The following is a 19,640-nucleotide window of genomic DNA, read 5'->3' as shown; positions in this document are numbered from 1 at the left end:
GTAATCAATATTTTCATGCTAATTCTCCCAGGCTGCATGTCAAATTGGAAGGTTTTAAAAAGACAAAATTTTATTAATAAACTTAATTATATAACATAGCACTCTGCAATTTATATTCAGACTATTAATTCCAAAAATAACAGTACTGGGCATCTACATCTGGCGCATGTTAGTGTCTAACACAGCATGAATTATTTTGTCTTGGACTCAGCAGCTTTCACTCTACTGTAGAATTCTTGATTTCAGCCACGTACTCTGAGAGGCACAATCTATACAATTAATGTATTCAGGTACTGTGGCTGGTTGAAATACAGCAGCAGGCAACCCAGGGGATTTATTCTTTGGTGCACAGGAGAAGCAAAGGTTACTGAAGGCTATCCTCTCTACTGCACTGCAGCACATATCTGCATCTACTCCACTGCAGGTCATTGATCAAAAAGCACAATTTATTTCTCAAATTATCTGCATTCCTGAAAAAAATTGGATTCAACAAGGGACTTATAGATAAGTTTATAAAAGAAATAACAAGTTGAATCCATGCATAGCAATACAAAATCCATGTCAACTTTGAACACATCTTCTGGTTAACCTTCAGTCGTGTTTTAACAAGCATCAAAAGAAAACATAATCTCTTACGTATTAATTTTAACTAACCATATTTGCACCCAAGCTCAGATACATCAATCTAGCCAAATGCGACAGGCAGCATTAACTTTTACACTTCGAGGCAACATTACTCTTCATGAATATGCAGACGTAAGTGATTATATAGAGGAAAAAGTGGGTTTTCCTTGAACTCCCATATATTTACATTGATCATTTAGTTGCATTTTGCAATCAGTTACAAAGAGGCATCAAAAAATATGGGAACAGATAGCAATTGATGATTTAAATGCTCTTTTCAGATGGTTGCAGGAGTCAGGTCCAAACAGAATAATCTATCCGACTGTCACTCCAATTGATAACTCATTAGTCCATTATAATCTGCAACTACCAGTCTATCATCAATCAGGTTACCCGGTCTCACGCTGTTCCTGCTGCTTTATGTAATAAGTATGCATCTCATAGACCTGGATAGGTCGTGATCCACACTCTACAGATCTTACGCTTGCTGGGACATATTATCTGATAAACCATTGAACTGCAGATGCTGGAAGTCTGAAACCAAACTAGAAATTCCTGATCTGGCAGAATCTGTGTAGAGAAAGGAGAGTTACTGTTTGGGTCCAGCAACTCTTCAGAAGAAGCGTTACTGGACTCAAAAGGTTAACTCTGCTTTCTTTCCACAGATGCTGCCAGATCTGCTGTGTTTCTCAAGCAATTTCTGTTTTTATCTCACATTCTTAGATCCGAGTTTATTTGCAAATCATATTCTAATTGTCAGCCACGGCTCAATTGATCTGAGGTATAAGGCTCTGGATTCCAGTTGTGGTTCAGAATTGCAGCATAAATATTATGCTGATACTTCAGGGCAGTATGGAGGGAGTGCTGCATAGTTGAAGGTGACACCCTTCAAACAAAGTGTTAAACTGAGACCACATATGCTTGCTTAGGTGGATATGTACGAAGTTACAGCGCTAATTTCAAAGGAGAGCTGAGAAGTTATTCCTGGTGTCATAGCCAATACTCATCTTTCAACCAACATCACAGAAGACATAATATGGTAATTGTCACATTGTTGTTTGTTGGAATTGGCTCCACATAAATTTGCTGCTGCATTTTCTACATTAGAAATGTGGCTACACTTCATAAGAACGTCACTACTGTAAAGTACTAGGCATGGTTATGCTAGCTTTTCTTTTTTCTTCGTAAGACTGCATTAGCATCACACCTTCCACAGAAAATACATTAATTATTTGGCTGATAGACCGTAACTATGGAATAATATATTATTTAAAGGTTTTTGCAAATTTTAAGATAAATTTTATTTAAATGATGGACCATATTTATAAAATGACTCTGTCACAAACCGTAAAGGAGTTTGAAATGAAACAAAGCAATTTTGGCTCTTCTACACAAAATCTTAACTTCCACTATCTTACACTAAACACATTCCAAGTGTTGATTACTTTTTGCCTGAAGTTACTCTCCTGGATATCTGTATTAAATATTAATGAGTTTTAACTTAAGATCCTTGGTTTAGTAACTTCTTGAAGAATAATTGGTTTCCATGGTATTCCAAAATTAGGTCCCAAGAAACCCCATGTCACCTCGAGTTGCCATGTGGATGGAAAACCTAAATATGGGTGCAAGAATTAACTGGGAAGTGAGAGATTCTTCAATGAAGGTCGAGTTGGAAAGACCATGGATTTGTAAGGCAAGTCCACTTCTAGTTTCGCAGTTGAGAAGACTGAGAATTCATACAAAGTGAAAACAAACAAGGCTCTCTTCAAATGGAACTGTCTTTGGGCAGGCAGTTTAAATAAATACAACTACCCTGAACTCAAAATGTTAACTCTGTTTTCTCTCCACAGATGTTGATAGAACTGCTGCGTTTCTCCAGTAATTTGTTTTTATTAAAGGGTTTTGGGTCTGGATCCCACTTATCAATTTTAAAAGGTCTCTACGAATCCAGAAATACCTGTGCCTGTTACTGTTTGTCTTGTACAGCTGAGAAGATCAGAACACTGAAGCCAAGGTGAGGAAAAGATTGGAAATTATCCCATGCACATTGCTGCTGTTGAAGTAGTGGCAGAGGGCCGCCACCACACCCAAATGATTAAGGAGTGAGAGAACGGAGTCTCTGGGGATTTTGTACTATTAGGATTGTAATGACCCAAACAAAAAAGGGTTGATAGATGAGTCCCTTATCTGTGGTAATTATGTTTAGGGTCTTTAGACAGAACATGGTTGCTGGTAAATGCAACTTGAGGTCTGAAATGCTTGGATTGGAAAGTGAGGGGTTATGCCATCGGAGGCCGAATTGGAAAGACTGAGAGATGGCTCATGATCCCATAATGGTGTCGGAAGTAAGTGCTGGTAACTCTATGTGGTGTGTCTTTCTTGTACTGGCTGGTTCAAGTGAAATCTACTTTTTTGTTTGAAATAATCTGCTCCTGACTAATAATGGAATTATATTACATGAGTTGGTTTGTTTAAGCGGTTATCTTTCAGTTAGCATCGCATGGGATTTCTTTTCAAGAAATTATTGATCTCCACAAGGATCACAACACAAATCAATGTGCTACTAGATATAGCTGGAAACAAAAAGAAACTCCAAACACATGTTTGGCTGCAGCAGGATAAAATGAAAATTGTTGGAACACACAGTACAATAGTCAGGATAAAAAGCAAGGAAAAAGGGTTAACCGTTCAGATACTGATTACTCTGCTGTTCATGTCGCATACTTTTGTTACGTTATTTTGCTTCTGAATCCCAGTATTCATTAGTTTCTTTATAGGTAATAAGTAAATTGTAATTTTTTGATTGTTCCTTTCTATTTATTTTTTATTTATAGTTAGATGTAAAAAATGTGTTCAGCATTTAGATCTTTAGTTCTACTATGGAGTTTATATATTGCTTATTTATTTTGGTTGGGATACTCTAGATTTGGTTGGCTAATGTCTATTATTTATGGATATACTATATAAAACTCTGCAATTTATGTACAGGGAGGAGGGTTAGAGACATTGGATGCAGGAACAGGGGTAGGCTAATCAGCCGCTTAAATCTGCTGTACAATTCAGCTAGATCATTGCTAACCTTCCACCATACAGGACGAAAACCAATGCATTGGAGGAAGACTCCGTAGTGCGAACACTTTTGATTGATAATGGTGGTGGACAACCGGGCAAGCAACACAGAATTCAAACGTGGAAGAGTCTATCTTGTTGCAAAGGCCTTTTTTTTGTATTTTTAATTTTGAGCTAAATGGGGAAACAAACTACATTAAAAACAAAGAATCATTGAAAGATAACAAAGTGTGAAGCTAGATGAACACAGCTGGCCACGCAGCATCTCAGGAGCACAAAAGCTGACGTTTCGGGCCTAAATATAGCTGCATTTTTTGAAAGCATGTAACCTGATACTCATTGTCAGTGCTGGGGGGAAATTTACAGATATGCTGGAACCAAGATCAGGGGTTGCAAATGGATATTCAGTTGTTGATTAGTAGTTGGAGTTCTAAAGAACAGTCATACTGGACTCAAAATGTTAACTTTGTTCCACTCTCCACTGATCCTGCTGGACACGTTGGGTTCTCCAGCACTTTGTTTTTATTTCAAACTCTGTATTATTTTGCTTTTATTTGTTAATTTACTTTTTCCTTCAGCAGTTGCTATAAGCTATCACTTGTAATTAATAAGTTAGTGACTTTTATAAATGTAAACCAGTCATCCTGTGCCTCCTGGAAACTAACAAAAGCATCCAGAGAAGGAAGATTGAGGACCAACATTCCAAGCATCACAAGAATGATTTCAGCTAACCTTGTGGGCAGAAGCCACTGGGCTGCCTACCCCATCCTTCCCTCTACCCATAATTCCCAGGCTATTTACCCAACTATGCCTGTCTATATATAGATGCAGGGGAGACTTTGTAAGTGGGTTAGAATTTTAACTAGTAGAATTATATACCAATAGTTCATACCTGCTTACAGGTAGCTAAAGGCTACTTATTTATAATAAGTTATAATTCTTATTAAGTACAGAATCCTTATCTGTGCTTTCTATTAACCTGGGTCTGAAAATCAAGTAAATTAGTAAATTCTGCATATTTGTTAAAATCTTTCATTTCTATGACGTGTCTGGGAATTGTGGGCTGTGATATTCAGCATGCTACCCCATTGAGGCATAACAAAGTTTGGGATTTTTGTCTGGATTCTATTGAAGTGGAGGCAATGAGGATTTGGGTATGATTTTAGTCAGGTGAAGGCAAACACCAGTTTCTGTACTATATTTAAAGCATAGCATTGGAAACACCAAAGGATTCCCTGCAAGTGGCAGACTTGTCCTTGGCAGTCGTAAGGGAACTTTCAAAGATCAAGTAGATTTACTTGGTGGGTAAACTGGAGATAGTATTGCCTTGTAGAGTCTATGTAGAGACACTGTAGGGATTATCACTGCAGTTGGGATTACATGAAATATAAGAGAATCCAGATACACCAGGTAGTGAAACATCAAAATCAAGTAATACTTGGCTACATTAAAGTAGACTGAACTTTAAGAAACTAGAGATGGCATAAATAGAGAAAAAGTAAGAGAATATTAACACAAGCTTAAAACAATGCAGTTGAAATTGGTTATATCAAACACTGATGCTAGCTCTGATGCTGAGAATCTGAATGATAATTTCAAGTCCAGTAATGAAATGTTTAAGCTTGCACAAGACCTACCAAAATTGAGGAAAAGGATTTGGAAACTTTCTTCATGTCATTTGAGAAAATGGTAGACAAATGAATTGGGCAAAACACAACCAGACTTGGCTCATGCAGTATAAGAGGAAATTCTTGCTGCACTGTAAGAGGGCAATTGTCAAGATTATTGCATTGTAAAAACGAATCTGTACTGACTGCACAAGAGTTAGTGATAAGGCAGATAGGCAAAGGGTTTGGAATATAAATCAACAGCTTGGGCAACTAAGATTGAATTTTAAAGTATTAAGCAAAATAATTTTTCCAAATGGATATGAGCATCGGAGAGTAAAACAAGAAGTGATGCTGTTAGAGAATTTTTTCTCTTGGAGGAATTTACAAACTCACCATAGTCTGAGATAATAACTCATGCAGAGGAGCAAAGGGTTGCAACTATTTTGTATTCACTCACGGGATATGGCTGTTGCTGGCTGGCCAGCATTGATTGCTCATTCTTAAATGCCTTTGAACTAGACTGTGTGAGTGTGAGTGAGTGAGTGAGTGAGTGAGTGACAGTGAGAAAGACTGAATGAGACACGGTGAGAGACAGATAGTGGGTGAGAGAGGGAGGGTGAGAGACAGTGTGAGAGTATGCATGAGAACAGGAGAATGTGAGGTAGTGAGACAGACTGTGAGACAGCTTGAGGCAATGAGAATGAGTGAGTAAGTGCGAGCAAGAGAGTGAGCGAAAGAAAGCCTGTGAGACAGTGTGAGAAGTAAGAGTGAGTGACAGAGAGAGATAGTGAGGGGGAGAGTAAGAGTAAGTGAGTGAGAGTGAGAAATTGCAAGAGTTAATCAGACCTCATAAGATCCCTACAGTGTGGAAACAGGTCCTTCACTCCAACAAGTCCATATTGACTCTCAGAGCATCCTACCTAGACCCATCCCACATAACTCTGAGTGATAGTGAGTGAGGGACACAGCGCGAGAAAGCATGAGAGAGTGTGCGCGAGCGAGTGACAGAGAGTGAAAGTGAGTGAGACAGTGTGAGACAGAGTGTGAGAGAGTTATGTGAGAGGGAGTGTGAGACGGGGTGTCAGACGGGGGGGTGAGAGAGAGTGTGTGCCTGTAAGTGTGAATGTGAGTGAGTGAGTTGTGGGAAGGGTTTTGGAGTTGGGGGTAAATGTTCAGCCATGATCTCAAAGAAAGAAGGAACAGGTTCATAATACTAGATGACAAAGTGTGAAGCTGGATGAACACAGCAGGCCAAGCAGCATCTCAGGAGCAGAAAAGCTGACATTTCGGGTCTAGACCCTTCATCGGAGAGGGGGATGAGGAGAGGGTTCTGAAATAAATAGGGAGAGAGGGGGAGGTGGACCGAAGATGGATAGAGGAGAAGAAAGGTGGAGAGAAGAGTGTAGGTGGGGAGGGGATAGGTCAGTCTGGGGAGGACGGACAGGTCAAGGAGGTGGGATGAGGTTAGTAGATTGGAAATGGAGGTGTGGCTTGAGGTGGGAGGAGGGGATTGGTGAGAGGAAGAACAGGTTAAGGAGGCGGGGACAAGCTGGGCTGGTTTTGGGATGCAGTGGGGGAGGGGGAGATTTTGAAGCTTGGGAAGTCCACATTGATACTTCAAAATCTCCCCCTCCCCCACTGCATCCCAAAACCAGCCCAGCTCGTCCCCGCCTCCCTAACCTGTTCTTCCTCTCACCTATCCCCTCCTCCCACCTCAAGCCACACCTCCATTTCCCATCTACTAACCTCATCCCACCTCCTTGACCTGTCCGTCCTCCACGGACTGACTTATCCTCTCCCCACCTCCCCAACTACACTCTCCTCTCCACCTGTCTTCTCCTCTATCCACCTTCGGTCCGCATCTCCCTATTTATTTCAGAACCCTCTCCCCATCCCCCTCTCTGATGAAGGGTCTAGGCCCGAAACATCAGCTTTTGTGCTCCTGAGAAGCTGCTTGGCCTGCTGTGTTCATCCAGCTTCAAACTTTGTTATCTCAGATTCTCCAGCATCTACAGTTCCCATATCTCTGATCACAGGTTCATAATGCTGTAGGATCTACTGCTCTTATTTCTGAAGCTATTAAGCTAAACATTGGGAAGAAAATTTGCTAGTTCACATCCTCTTTCAGACTTAAACATCCAACATCAAGAGTGGATTGGCAGCACCACGACTGCCATAGCTGTCAGAATGTGTTGTCAACAGGTTGTAAGAGGCACACTGAAATTAAGAATCTGCTCAACTAGATTTTCGTCTATATACATAACCGTTAACACTGTATGAATTATTGGTAGGAGTACCCTAAGCACCATTTTAACGCTGGGGATCCCCACTACTATGGCCTTACACCATACTATGTAGAAAAAATGCTGAACAGATCTAAAAGCTCCAAATTGGACAACGAGAGGCTCTGCAAGCCACTAACAGCCATAGGATTGTATTCCATTTCAATTAAGATATAAAATGCCTACCACTGATAGTGCAAATAACTGAAAACCCATTGGGTGATATATAATCACCATTTACTTACTATTTAAATATGCCTGTTATGTCTAGGCAAGTATTCCTAACCCTCATCCTTTCCAAAGAAATATCCTCAAAGTGTCTGGGGAAAGCTAAGAACTGACATAATAACTATTGGAATTTTCCTTTGCATTCTACAGGAGTTGCACAAGCTTCAAACTTAACTGCAGTGGGAAATGTATAATGACATCTTGAGTTAATTTATGGATTGCTGAAATTAAAAATGTTAAATTGTTTCATGAAAAACAAGACTATTTTGTGTTTTTGGATGTTTTCTCTGATGTGTTTCACAGTCTTTAGCTATAATTGTGACCAGAATTTTACTGCCTCCCATATAGTGGACTAGGAGAGCAGTAGAATAGCAGGGAACTGCAGTGATTGTAATGAGGTCAGCCAGGTGGAGCTCGCAGAATATGAGTTCCCTGATTGGGGTTGTTGACCTGATCCAATCAGGGAGTCCCGACCGACAGATATGCACGTGTAAATAAAGGGTGACAGGATACCAGCCTCTGTGAAGCTATTTCAGAAGCCATATCACTCCAGCTTAACAGTGTGGTCTCACCAAAGGAACACTTTCCAATGGTGGAGTTGGATGCAGAATGGCTGCCCACTTTAAAATGTTAAATTAAAGAATGACCCTTTCAATCATAATTTAGGGAGACCAATCAGGAAAACACAGTTGATAACGATTTTCAGGGCATAATCCTGTGTTAAAAATACATACTTTTTTCGATCACATTACTGAATCACACCTGGAATTTCTTAGGGTTCATTGGTTAAAACAGTACATTTCATATGGAGCTGGAAACATTAACAGGAGATCTGGTCTGGGAATCTACTGAGGTGGAACGTGATGTAGGGAGGTGAGCTCAATGATGGATCCCTGACCCCAAAGTTGATCAGTGTGAAGTGAAGGAAGGCTTGATTACAACAGCACTGGCGAAGAGGATGGGGAATGAAGGCATTCTAAAGTTAATCACACATTTAGTAACTTGCTCATATATCCCTGTAAACATGAAAGTTATGGTTAGTGTCCTGAAAGTGTATCTCTGTGATCATCTCCCTTCGATGACTATTTCTTGTCAATTAACCAGAGCATAGAACCAAGATGAAATTCACAACAATAACTTTTTAAAATCAAGTAAAAATCTAAACTAATTACCTGGTTGCTAAAAATGCGTTGTGATGATCGTTCTATGTTGGCAGGTAAACCAAAATATACAGGTTTGTCATCTTCTGGTAAATGAGTAATAATGGCACGGTAATCCTACAACAGATAGATACAAAGAATGGATATTCATTATCCAAGAATAAATTTCAAGGCATTAAACCTAACTGCATTATGTAAGTTCCATATGGATGCATAAATAAGGACAACAGTCATTTAATGGCCCCTCGAGGTTGCCTGCAGTCAGCGCTATGATGTCTGATCTTCTCCCTCAGTACCTGTGTCCCTTAACTTCCTGAGTATTGAAAAAGCTACTGGACTCTGTTTTGAATTTCTGACATTCTTATTACTTATGTTCTTATGTCTTCTATCTGCTTGCTTTCTAAACAAGCCATCCATTCTTTGAACATTCTGACAGCGTCTTATGCAATAGGTAAAACATAAGATTTTGAAAGTCCGTGTAGATGGCATCCATAAACATTCACATGATTACCATTTTGGTGACTCTCTCAGAAAAATCAACTGGCTCAATCAAGAAGCAACTGGTCAATTTCTGGTAGTTTAGCATGCAGGTAGTCTTACGATATAGCTTCATCAGGTTGGCACCACATTTTGAAGTATGCCTGATGCAACTACAGGAGAAAGTCTAAAACTGTTTTAGCAGTTCAAGCACACAAGGCTGAAAAACATCCTAAGCTTTTCCTAAAAGTTTGATGAAAAAAAGTCAGCGAGTTATCATGTTTGTGTGCCTCAAGGAAGGACAATAATGGAAAATCATCTGCTGAATTTGTAGAATTTTGTTCAAAAGGCACTGTTTGTAACCTCATCAATTAAATAAGAAATTAAGGAATAAAGATGGAATTGACACCTCACCAGGGTTGAGTAACTGTAAAGGATACTGACAAGATAAAGGGTTGAATCAGTCTTTTTGCTGCTGCAGACAAGATTTTTCCAATTTGTCATATATATAAACATAGCTTTGTTTCTCTTTCTCTTTCACATAATGTAATGGTTATGTAATTATGCTCTTTTGTTAAATGTATATTGACATTGTTTTACGAACATGTTCAGTGACCTACCACAACAGTAAACAAACTGTAATAACAAAAATTATGATCTATCAAGCCACATCTGACTCTGGAATATGACCTATCCAGTATTTCTGTCAGCTGTGAGTACAGGACAATGAGATTAGAGATTGTGGTGTAATGTAATTCTGCTGTTGCAGATGGTTTACAGTGCCTTAGGGAATACAGTTTTGACTGACTCAGTTTGCTCCCAATCTACGCAATTTATCACACAACTTAATGAAAGTTGTTCTCACAGGACTTTGTCTCCACAAAATGTGCGCAGCTGTCATTCCTACTAATACTGTCTTGTCTAGATTTATCTGCAGCAGTTAGATTGATGAGGATGAAGTTAAATAAGTTTCTCCCAGTTCCACAAATCCAGTCTGGCAGCTGCTAATCAGTTCAGTTACTTGTGGTGCTACCAAACCACTCTTGATGTTGGACACTGAAATCTCCAACCCAGAATACATTCTGGGCTCTTGCTACCCTCCCAGGGTTTATTTCAAGTGGTGTTCAATACAGAGGACCGTTGCATCATGAACTGAGGGTGGGCAGTCAGTGGTAATCAGCAGCAATTTCTTGCTTCTGGCATTCTATCAATTTGCTGCCACCTCTCATAAACATATCCGCTGGTGGGACAGGATATACTCAGGAAAATGGTGGAGAAGCTGGGAACAGTGAACGAAAGGTATAATTTTGTAAACAAGACTACATTGGGCCATTGCTTGACTAGTCTGTGTAACACCTCCTCCACATTTATCCAATTCTTTTAATACACTGGAGTATCCCCAAGTCCATATAATTGTCCATCTGTTTTTAAAAGTATCAAGTTCTTGAAAAAGTTTACATTAAATGCAATAAGTTTTTCGATTCCATTGTACCATTGATATTTTGTTTTGATTCTTCATTATGCAAATAGAAAAAAAGCACTTATTTAGCAGGACAGCTGTCATTTCTTTATTTCCAATAATAGTTTTGTCAGGTCATATTTTGGAGATGAAAGCAAGAAATCTTAGACATGGATAGGATATGTATTTGGTAAACTCAGCACAGCATTAAGCAGGGCTCCAAATCTGCTAAACAGACTGACTATTCCTGAGACAGTGACTAGTTAGTGGAAGAAGGCAGATGAAAGACAGCAAGTAAATTGCTCATTTGGAGAGCTGATACAGACACGATGGGCTGTATGACAATAATGCTGTGATTCAGTCAGGAGGGGCTGTCATCAGTTATGGTGGTGTTTTCGTTGCAGTTACTCATGGTGGAATTTAGATGTTGAAGCAAAATCAGATGACGTAGAGCTAACTGATAGCGGTGATAAGGAGACACAGCTGAAAAAGTACGAGAAATGTAAGGTCTTCTGGAACTGGTGGGAATGATTGCTTAAACATGGAAGAAGAACAGCTGTACAGTAACCTGACAGAGGTGTAAATTTCAGTATGTTTAAGAAATGGGGAGGCAATGGCAACGTGGTATTATTGCTGGACTGTTAATCCAGAGACCCAGATAAAGTTCTGGGGAAGTGGGTTCCAATCCCTCCTTGGCAGATAGTGGAATTGGAATCTAATAAGTATCTGGAATTAAGAGTCTAATGATGAATCCATTGCCGATTGTTGGAAAAACATGTGGTCTACTATGTCCTTTAGGGAAGGAAACTGCCATACTTACCAGGCCTACATGTGATTCCAGACCCACAGCAATGTGGTTGACTCTTAACTGCTCTCTGGGCAATTAGGGATGGGCAATAAATGCTGCCGAGCCAGCAATGCCCTCATCCCATGAATGCATAAAAAATCAAAACATTAGAGATTACAAGATCATGTTCTGTAACAAATATATTTCAAACAAAAATCCAATACTGATTATAATAACTGTACTGATGAGTAGAAAATAAAGGTCTATGGTATTTAAGCATATAACAGCTATTACACAGATCTCCCAATGTGGCCTGCAAGTTAATCTAATCAAGACATGAAAGTTCATAAACAGAGACGGCATTACTTTTTTAAATAAATCCTATTTAATTATGCCAGCTGCTTAAAGTTTGTTGTTAAAGAAATTGCTCAACAGCAAATGACATAAATAGATCCTCATCACCAATGAAGCTTTGAAAATTAAATTAAAATGTCATTTCTTAGCAGATGGAAAATTTCCACTGTTTACAGCTACACAAATTATTAAAATCACCTACCATAATGCTGCAGGATCTTGGCAAGGTGATGGATGATGGAAGTGATGCTATGTTTTTGCTCCTGGACTGTGATCCAGCAACCGCTTTTGGGCTGAAAAACTGTTCCAGATAGGAATTCAGGACTCGTAGATCAAATATGTTGTCAATGCGTCCACCATAGATAGCATTTTCCAACAGACCACGAACAAACTCCCACTGAATATCCTTTGTTTCTATGAATACCAATGAATGATTGTTGAGTTTCAAGATAGTACTGCTACAGAAGTTGTACCATAGATAAGACTTAATCCTCTCTAGGTGGGATGGTGGTTTCAACATATGTCACAATCTGTTCCCGCTGCACTTTACATTTCAGTTTAAACTGCTTTTTAAAAGATGCATCACAAGGCTAGCGGCCTGGTTATGAACATGCAGATATGCAGACTGAGCCTTGATTAAACAATTCCATTGCAGTTTTAACTTCAAGGTTGCATTGGGTTGAAGTCATGGCAAGTGGATCAGGGATCAGATATAGCCCAGAAAGTTTGGTTAATTTTAACAATCTTTTGAGGACCTGCTGTTGCAGAAATGTGCCTTCAGAACATAGGCTTTTATTATATCTCTTCAGAAACCCCACAGTATAATTAACAGTTGTTTCAGAAGTAAGTGCCACAAATATGAATTATAATCTATTTTATATGCTGATGGATTCCTGCAGTCCACTTTGACCCCTGTCTGACTGGTCCAGGTACAAAGGTTGCTGCTTCTTCACAATAAATTATTTCATTCTCTTACTCCATTTTTATGATTGCATTCTTGAGTAGGCCATTTAGTCAAATTCACTGGGAAAACTTCTCCTGTGTTCCGACATAATTCAAAATAAGAGATGAGCTTTTTGTCACAAACTTTGGCTACTGCCCCATCCCTATGCTATAGGTGCAGGTGCACCAATATTATGTATTTGCAGAGGCTCAGTTTTGGTCATCATATAACAATCATGTTAACACACTAAGCCATGATGAAGCTTCACTCAAAGCATTAGTCTATTCATCTCTGGGTGATATAGTTATCATTTTAAGTTAAAGCTAGTTTAATAAATGAATAAAAGTAACAGCTTTCAGAATTCTGCAAAGTTATTTTATAACTGACTAGGTTTCTGTATAGTCTTCTGGGTCATGCACCCAGTTTGTCTTCAGTGGAAATTGTATGCTTTTTTGATGACAGTCATCCCTCAACTCCGAGTTCATAAAGGACTACCAGAAAAATGGAGAAAAATGTGCAGTGAAAATACTACCCATAAGGCCATACCAACAGTGAACATCAGGAAGTATCACATGCATTTAATGTTCTTTATTATCAGGCGATTTTTTTGATAGTTTCCAAGTTATGTATTTTGAAAGAGATTTACTGTATTTGAGAAATAGAGGCAGTTAGGAAAATTATCATCCAGGTGTATAACTTCTCCTGGTAGCATTTGCTACTTAGAGTCATAGAGATATACAGTACAGAAACAGACCCTTCGGTCCAAATCATGCCAACCAAACGTTCTACATTCATTTGGTCCCATTTGTCTGCATTTGGCCCATATCCCTCTAAACTCTGCCTATTCACACACTCATCCAGATGCCATTTAAATGTTGGAAGTGTATCAGCCTCCACCATTTCTTCTGTCAGCTTATTCCATACATGCACCACCCTCTGCATGAAAATGTTCCTCCTTAGGTACCTTTTAAATCTTTCTCCTCTCACCTTAAACCTATGCCCTCTAGTTTTGGACTCCTCTATCCTGGAGGAAAGACCTTAAGTATTCACCCTATCCATGCCCCTCATGACTTAATAAACCGCTATAAGGTCATCCCTCAGCCTCGGATTCTCCAGGAAAAACAGCCCCAGCCATTCAGCCTCTCCCTATAGGCCAAACCTTCTAAGCCCAACAACATGTTTTCTGAACCCTTTGAAGTTTCACAACATCCTTCCTATAGCAGGGAAATCAGAACTGAATGCGGTATTTCAAATGTGGCCTAACCAATGTCCCATAGAGTCACAACCTGATCTTCCAACTCCTATACTCAATACCCAGAATAATAAAGTCAAGTATATCAAATGCCTTCCTCACAATGCTGTCTATCTGCAACTCCACTTTCAAGGAACTATGAACCTGCATCCCAAGATCTCTGTGGCAACACCCTCTACGGCCTTATCATTAAGTGTATGAGCCCTACCCTTACCTCACATTTATCTAAATTAGACTACATCTACCACTCCTCTGCCCATTTGCCCATTTGATCAAGGTCCTGTTGAACTCTGAAGTAACCTTCTTCGTTGTCCACTCTACCACCAATTTTGGTGTCATCTGCAAACTTACAGAACATACCTCCTTCATTCACATCCAAATCATTTATATAAATGACAAAAAGCAGTGGACCCAGCACTGACCCTTGCAGTACAATGCTAGTCACAGGCCTCCAGTCCGAAAAGCAACCTCAACCACCATTTTGTTTTTCTGAAGAAGGTCTCGGCCCGAAACATTGGCCTTCCTGCTCCTCTGATGCTGGTTGGCCCACTGTGTTCATCCAGCTCTACACCTTGTAATCTCAACCACCACCCTACGTCTTCTATTTTCAAGCCAATTTTGTGCCCAAATGGCTAGTTCCCTCCATATTCCATGTGATCTATCCTTGCCAGCCAGTCTACCATGTGAAACCTTGTCGAACACCTTATTAATGTCCACATTAACAACGTCCACCGCTCTGTCTTCATCAATCTTCTTCATCACTGCTTCAAAAAACTCAATCAAGTTAGTGAAATATGATTTCCCACGCAGAAAGCCATGTTGACTATCCATAATCAGTCATTGCCTTTCCAAATACATGTAAATATTGTCCCTCAGGATCCCCTCCAACAACTTGACCACCACTGATGTGAGGCTCACCAGTTTATAGTCCCCTGACTTTTCCTTATCATCTTTCTTAAATAGTAGCACCATGCTAGCCAACCTTCAGTCTTCTGACACCTCACCCATTGCTATTGATAATGCAAGTACCTCAGCAAGGGGCCCAGCTATCACTTCCCTAGCTTACCAAAAAGTTCTATGGTACACCTTATTAGATCCCCAGGATTAATGAACCTTTATGTGTTTTAAGACATCCAGCACCTCCTCTTCTCTAACAGGACAATTTTCAAGATATCACTACTTGCTTCCCCAAGTTCTCTAGCTTCTAATTAATTAATGTAGAATCCCTTGAATCTGTACAATTGCTATTCAACTTATTTAAAAGAAGGCAGTCCTGCTTTTATCTCTGGGACACAATAAGTGCAAGGTAGTAAACACATAAAGCCGTAACATCATAAAATAATTATGGCAAAGAAGGAGATCATTTATTTCATTAATCCAGTTAACCTTATTTCTCCACTATATCCCTGTGGCCTGTAAGGTTATTTCCTTCAAGTACCCATCCAATTTTCCTTTCAAATCATTCATCATTCATCAAGTCTACTTTCACAAATGTGTGTGCAGCGAATTCTACATAACTGCTCACATATTTTCCTCACATTGTTCCTACACCTTTTGCTGCAACCTTAACTCCAACTCTCTTAGCAATTTTGACATGAAGTAATGAGAACAGATTTTCCTTAATTAACACATCCAAGTCTGTCATAATCTTGTACAACTCTATCCCATCTCTCCATAATCCTCTTTGCTACAAGGGGAAATGTTGAGGTTCTCTGAGGTAATCTCATAGCAAATTCCTGCAACCAGTCTGATAGACCTCCCCGCATTCCTTCAAGGACTAGCCCCAAAGCATGTGATCAAATTCAAATGCAATACTTCATTTGCGATCTCACCAGAGGTTTGTGAAGATTTTGAACAATTTCCCTGCATTTGTACCCAACTCATCTACGTACAAAGCCCAAGATCCCATAAGTTTTGCAGAGCTCTCAATGTGTAATGTGGCTTCAAATATCGATGCATATGTGTCTTGCGGCCCTTCTGTTTCTGCATAAGCTTTGATTGCGTAATTAAGTCTCTATTGCCTCAGCCCTTCTGCCAAAATGTATAACTTCTCATTTCTCCAATACAAATTCCATCTGCCAGTTGCGTCATTCTACTAGCCTTTTGCTAAGGAGTGGTATCATTTTCATTATTTGCCATATTTCTAGGTTTATTAAGCTATTGACAAATTTCGATGTTTTAATCAGTATGCTAACATCAAAATCATTTTTATATAAGTATAACAAATTATTGGTCCTTGTAATGACCACAGGAGCACATTGGAGTCTACCTTTCTGCAATGTGCAAAATTATCATTTCTCATAACATGCTGCTTTCTGTCTTTAAGACAACATATTATTTAAGTTAGAATCATAGAATTCCTACAGTGTGCAAGCAGGCCATTCAGCCTGTCGAGTTCATACAAACCGTCTGAACAGCAACCTATACAGACCCACCTGCCCTGCCCTATCCCTGTAACCTTGCATTTCCCATGGCTAATTTACCTAGTTGGCACATTTCTAGACACTTTGGACAATTTAGCATGGCCAATCCACCATGACCAATTAGCTGAATCACTCTTGCAGGGAGCTTGCATAGACACAATGGGCCAAATGGTTTCCTTCTGCATTGCAACAATTCTGTGAGCCTGCATGTCTGAGGCCAACAGGTTGCTTCATTAAACATGTAGACTGCCGACAGTGTAACTGGGACTGACTGCAACATTAACATCAGGCATATAGAGCAAGCTAACAAAATGTGAAGCTGGGTGAACACAGCAGGCCAAGCAGCATCTCAGGAGCACAAAAGCTGACGTTTCGGGCCTAGACCCTTCATCAGAGAGGGGGATGGGGAGAGGGTTCTGGAACAAATAGGGAGAGAGGGGGACGCGGACTGAAGATGGAGAGAAAAGGAAGATAGGTGGAGAGGAGAGTATGGGTGGGGAGGTATGGAGGGGATAGGTCAGTCCAGGGAGGACGGACAGGTCAAGGAGGTGGGATGAGGTTAGTAGGTAGGAAATGGAGGTGTGGCTTGAGGTGGGAGGAGTGGATAGCTGAGAGGAAGAACAGGTTAGGGACACGGGGACAAGCTGGGCTGGTTTTAGGATGCAGTGGGGGAAGTGGAGATTTTGAAGCTTGTGAAGTCCACATTGATACCATTGGGCTGCAGGGTTCCCAAGCGGAATATGAGTTGCTGTTCCTGCAACCTTCAGGTGGCATCATTGTGGCACTGCTGGAGGCCCATGATGGATGTGTCGTCCTAGGAATGGGAGGGGGAGTTAAAATGGTTTGCAACTAGGAGGTGCAGTTGTTTATTATATATAGCAAGCTGGTGGCTTCCCAAAAGCTAGCTCAAGGACCGGGTAAATTTAAATTTATTCAAAGAAAACAAAATAACAAACTTCAGATGCCAGAAATCGGAAACAACAGCAAAAATTGCTGAATGCACTCAGCATGTCTGTAACATGTCTCCACAGATGCTGTCAAACTTGCTGAGTTTCTCCAGCAATTTCTAATTTATTGAAGGTTTCTTATGTGCCAGGAAGGACAGTATGTTCATCTGAGCTTCATAAGGAAATCTTCACTCCAAATTTACTAGCTCTGGATCTGCACTTCTCTTGAAATAACATAACAGTTGCAGCATATGAGGTTAGTATTGGGTCTGTTGAGTCTGTGCCAGCTCTCTGTAATTAAATGAAATGCCTTTAAATGTATTGCATCATTATTTACATGTATGTTACCATGTACTTGACATATATGTGCCTTGAGGATCATCAACAACTGAAAGAAACAATTGCCCTAAATCGCCCCTTTTTTGTTTGTTACCAATTAGAAAACAGCCATGAATGCAAGAATAGATCTATACAATGGAATATTTAACATCTAAATAACCCGAGCACAGAATTTCACTGGAACTTGGCTCACCTTCAAAAAGTCTGTCAATTATTTCAAATCCAGCTCGGAGATCAGATAAAGAAAATTCATAAAACTTGGTCCAACCCTTAAATACAAGAAAACAATGATATTTTTTCCTTAAATTTTCGTGGCTATATTTCAAACTCATTCATGAGATATGGGCATTGTTGGTCAGGCCAACATTTATTGCCTATTCCTTTTTGCCCTTGATAAGGTGGTGGTGAGCCTCCTTTTTGCAGTCCATATGCGGCACAAGCACCCAATGTGCTATTTAGAAGGGAGTGCCTGGATTTTGACCCACTCACAGTAAAGGATTTGTGATAGTTCAGTGATTTGTTGGTGGAGGGAATGATTGCTTAATATTGGTGGGTGGGGTGCCAACCAAGCAAACTGCTTTTTCTTGGATTTTGTGAAGTCTCTCAAGTATTATCAGAGATGCAATCATCCAGGCAAGTGGGGAGTTTTCCATCAAACTCCTGACTTGTTCCTGAAAGATGGTTGATTGGCTTTTCAGAAGAGAAGAGGTGAATTACTCAGTGCAGAAACTCTTAGATTCTGACCTGTTCTTTTTAGTCACAATGCATTTATGGCAAATATATTTTAATTTACGGTCGATGGTAATCCTCTGGAGGTTGATAGTGGAGGATTCAGCGGTAATACTGCGTTTGAATGTCAAGGGTAGATGATTACATTCTGTCTTGTTAGTCTACTGTATACTTTTGGCATGTAGGATACTTGCCACGCATTAGTCCTAGCCTGGATGTGACCCAGGTCTTGATGGCCATAGGCATGGACTGCTTCAGTACTTTAGTCTTATCTCCAGTTTGATTTCACCTTTTGTGTCATTCATCGCTTTAACAAGAACATTTTTCTCTTCCTTTCAGGTGTTAAGAAATGCAAGGTCCAAACACTCAAAGGTAGTGATGCTGCTCTGGATCCTTCTTCCTTTCCCCTTCCCTCTGATTCAATCCTTCATTTATTCCCATTTCTTGCCTTGTATTCACCATAGTCTCTGACCTTCCCTTCACAGATGCAGAATGATCTATGCTCAGCAGAGGATTTTTCTTTACCCTTTTGATGTATTTGCCTCCATGCCCACTTCTCTGGACGGGAATCCTCTCTCTACCACACGGACCCTTTCACCCATCTCCAATATTCCCCCTCCACCTGGACGCTCTTCCCTGGCTTCGTGTCAGCATGATCTCTTCATTGAGAACTGGTGACATGACATTGGCCGTGTTAATTGTTTTGTTCCCCTCATGAACTCTAACTTGTCTTTCACTGAACTTGCTGCACTTCATTCTCTCAGGTCCAACCCCAACTCCATTATCAAATCGGCCAATAACGATGCTGTGGTTATTACCTGGTGTAATGACCTTTATCTGCCAGACACTGTGCCAACTCTCGGGCACTTTCTCCTATCTCCTTCTGGACCATGACCCCATTAATGAACATCAGGTTGTAGTTTCCAGGACTGTCATGGACCTCATCTCCTCTGGAGA

General features: G+C 40.1%; 1 protein-coding gene across 2 annotated transcripts in view; it reads right to left on the bottom strand.

Moving 5' to 3' along the window:
- The window catches only part of dync2h1 (dynein cytoplasmic 2 heavy chain 1), a 541,347-nt gene that overhangs the window by 90,332 nt on the left and 431,375 nt on the right, over positions 1-19,640 (bottom strand). For both annotated transcript variants that reach the window (XM_059646623.1, XM_059646624.1), the window contains 3 exons: positions 18,148-18,223; positions 12,253-12,464; positions 8,986-9,090 (listed from right to left, as the gene is read on the bottom strand). In XM_059646623.1, coding sequence (XP_059502606.1) covers positions 8,986-9,090; positions 12,253-12,464; positions 18,148-18,223 — 393 coding nt within the window. The remainder of the gene's footprint in view (positions 1-8,985; positions 9,091-12,252; positions 12,465-18,147; positions 18,224-19,640) is intronic.

Source organism: Stegostoma tigrinum, chromosome 6 (genome assembly GCF_030684315.1).
Source record: "Stegostoma tigrinum isolate sSteTig4 chromosome 6, sSteTig4.hap1, whole genome shotgun sequence".
Classification (NCBI taxonomy): Eukaryota; Metazoa; Chordata; class Chondrichthyes; order Orectolobiformes; family Stegostomatidae; genus Stegostoma; species Stegostoma tigrinum.
The sequence above is the reverse complement of the archived record's forward strand: the minus strand, read 5'-3'. Positions and strand labels throughout refer to the sequence as shown.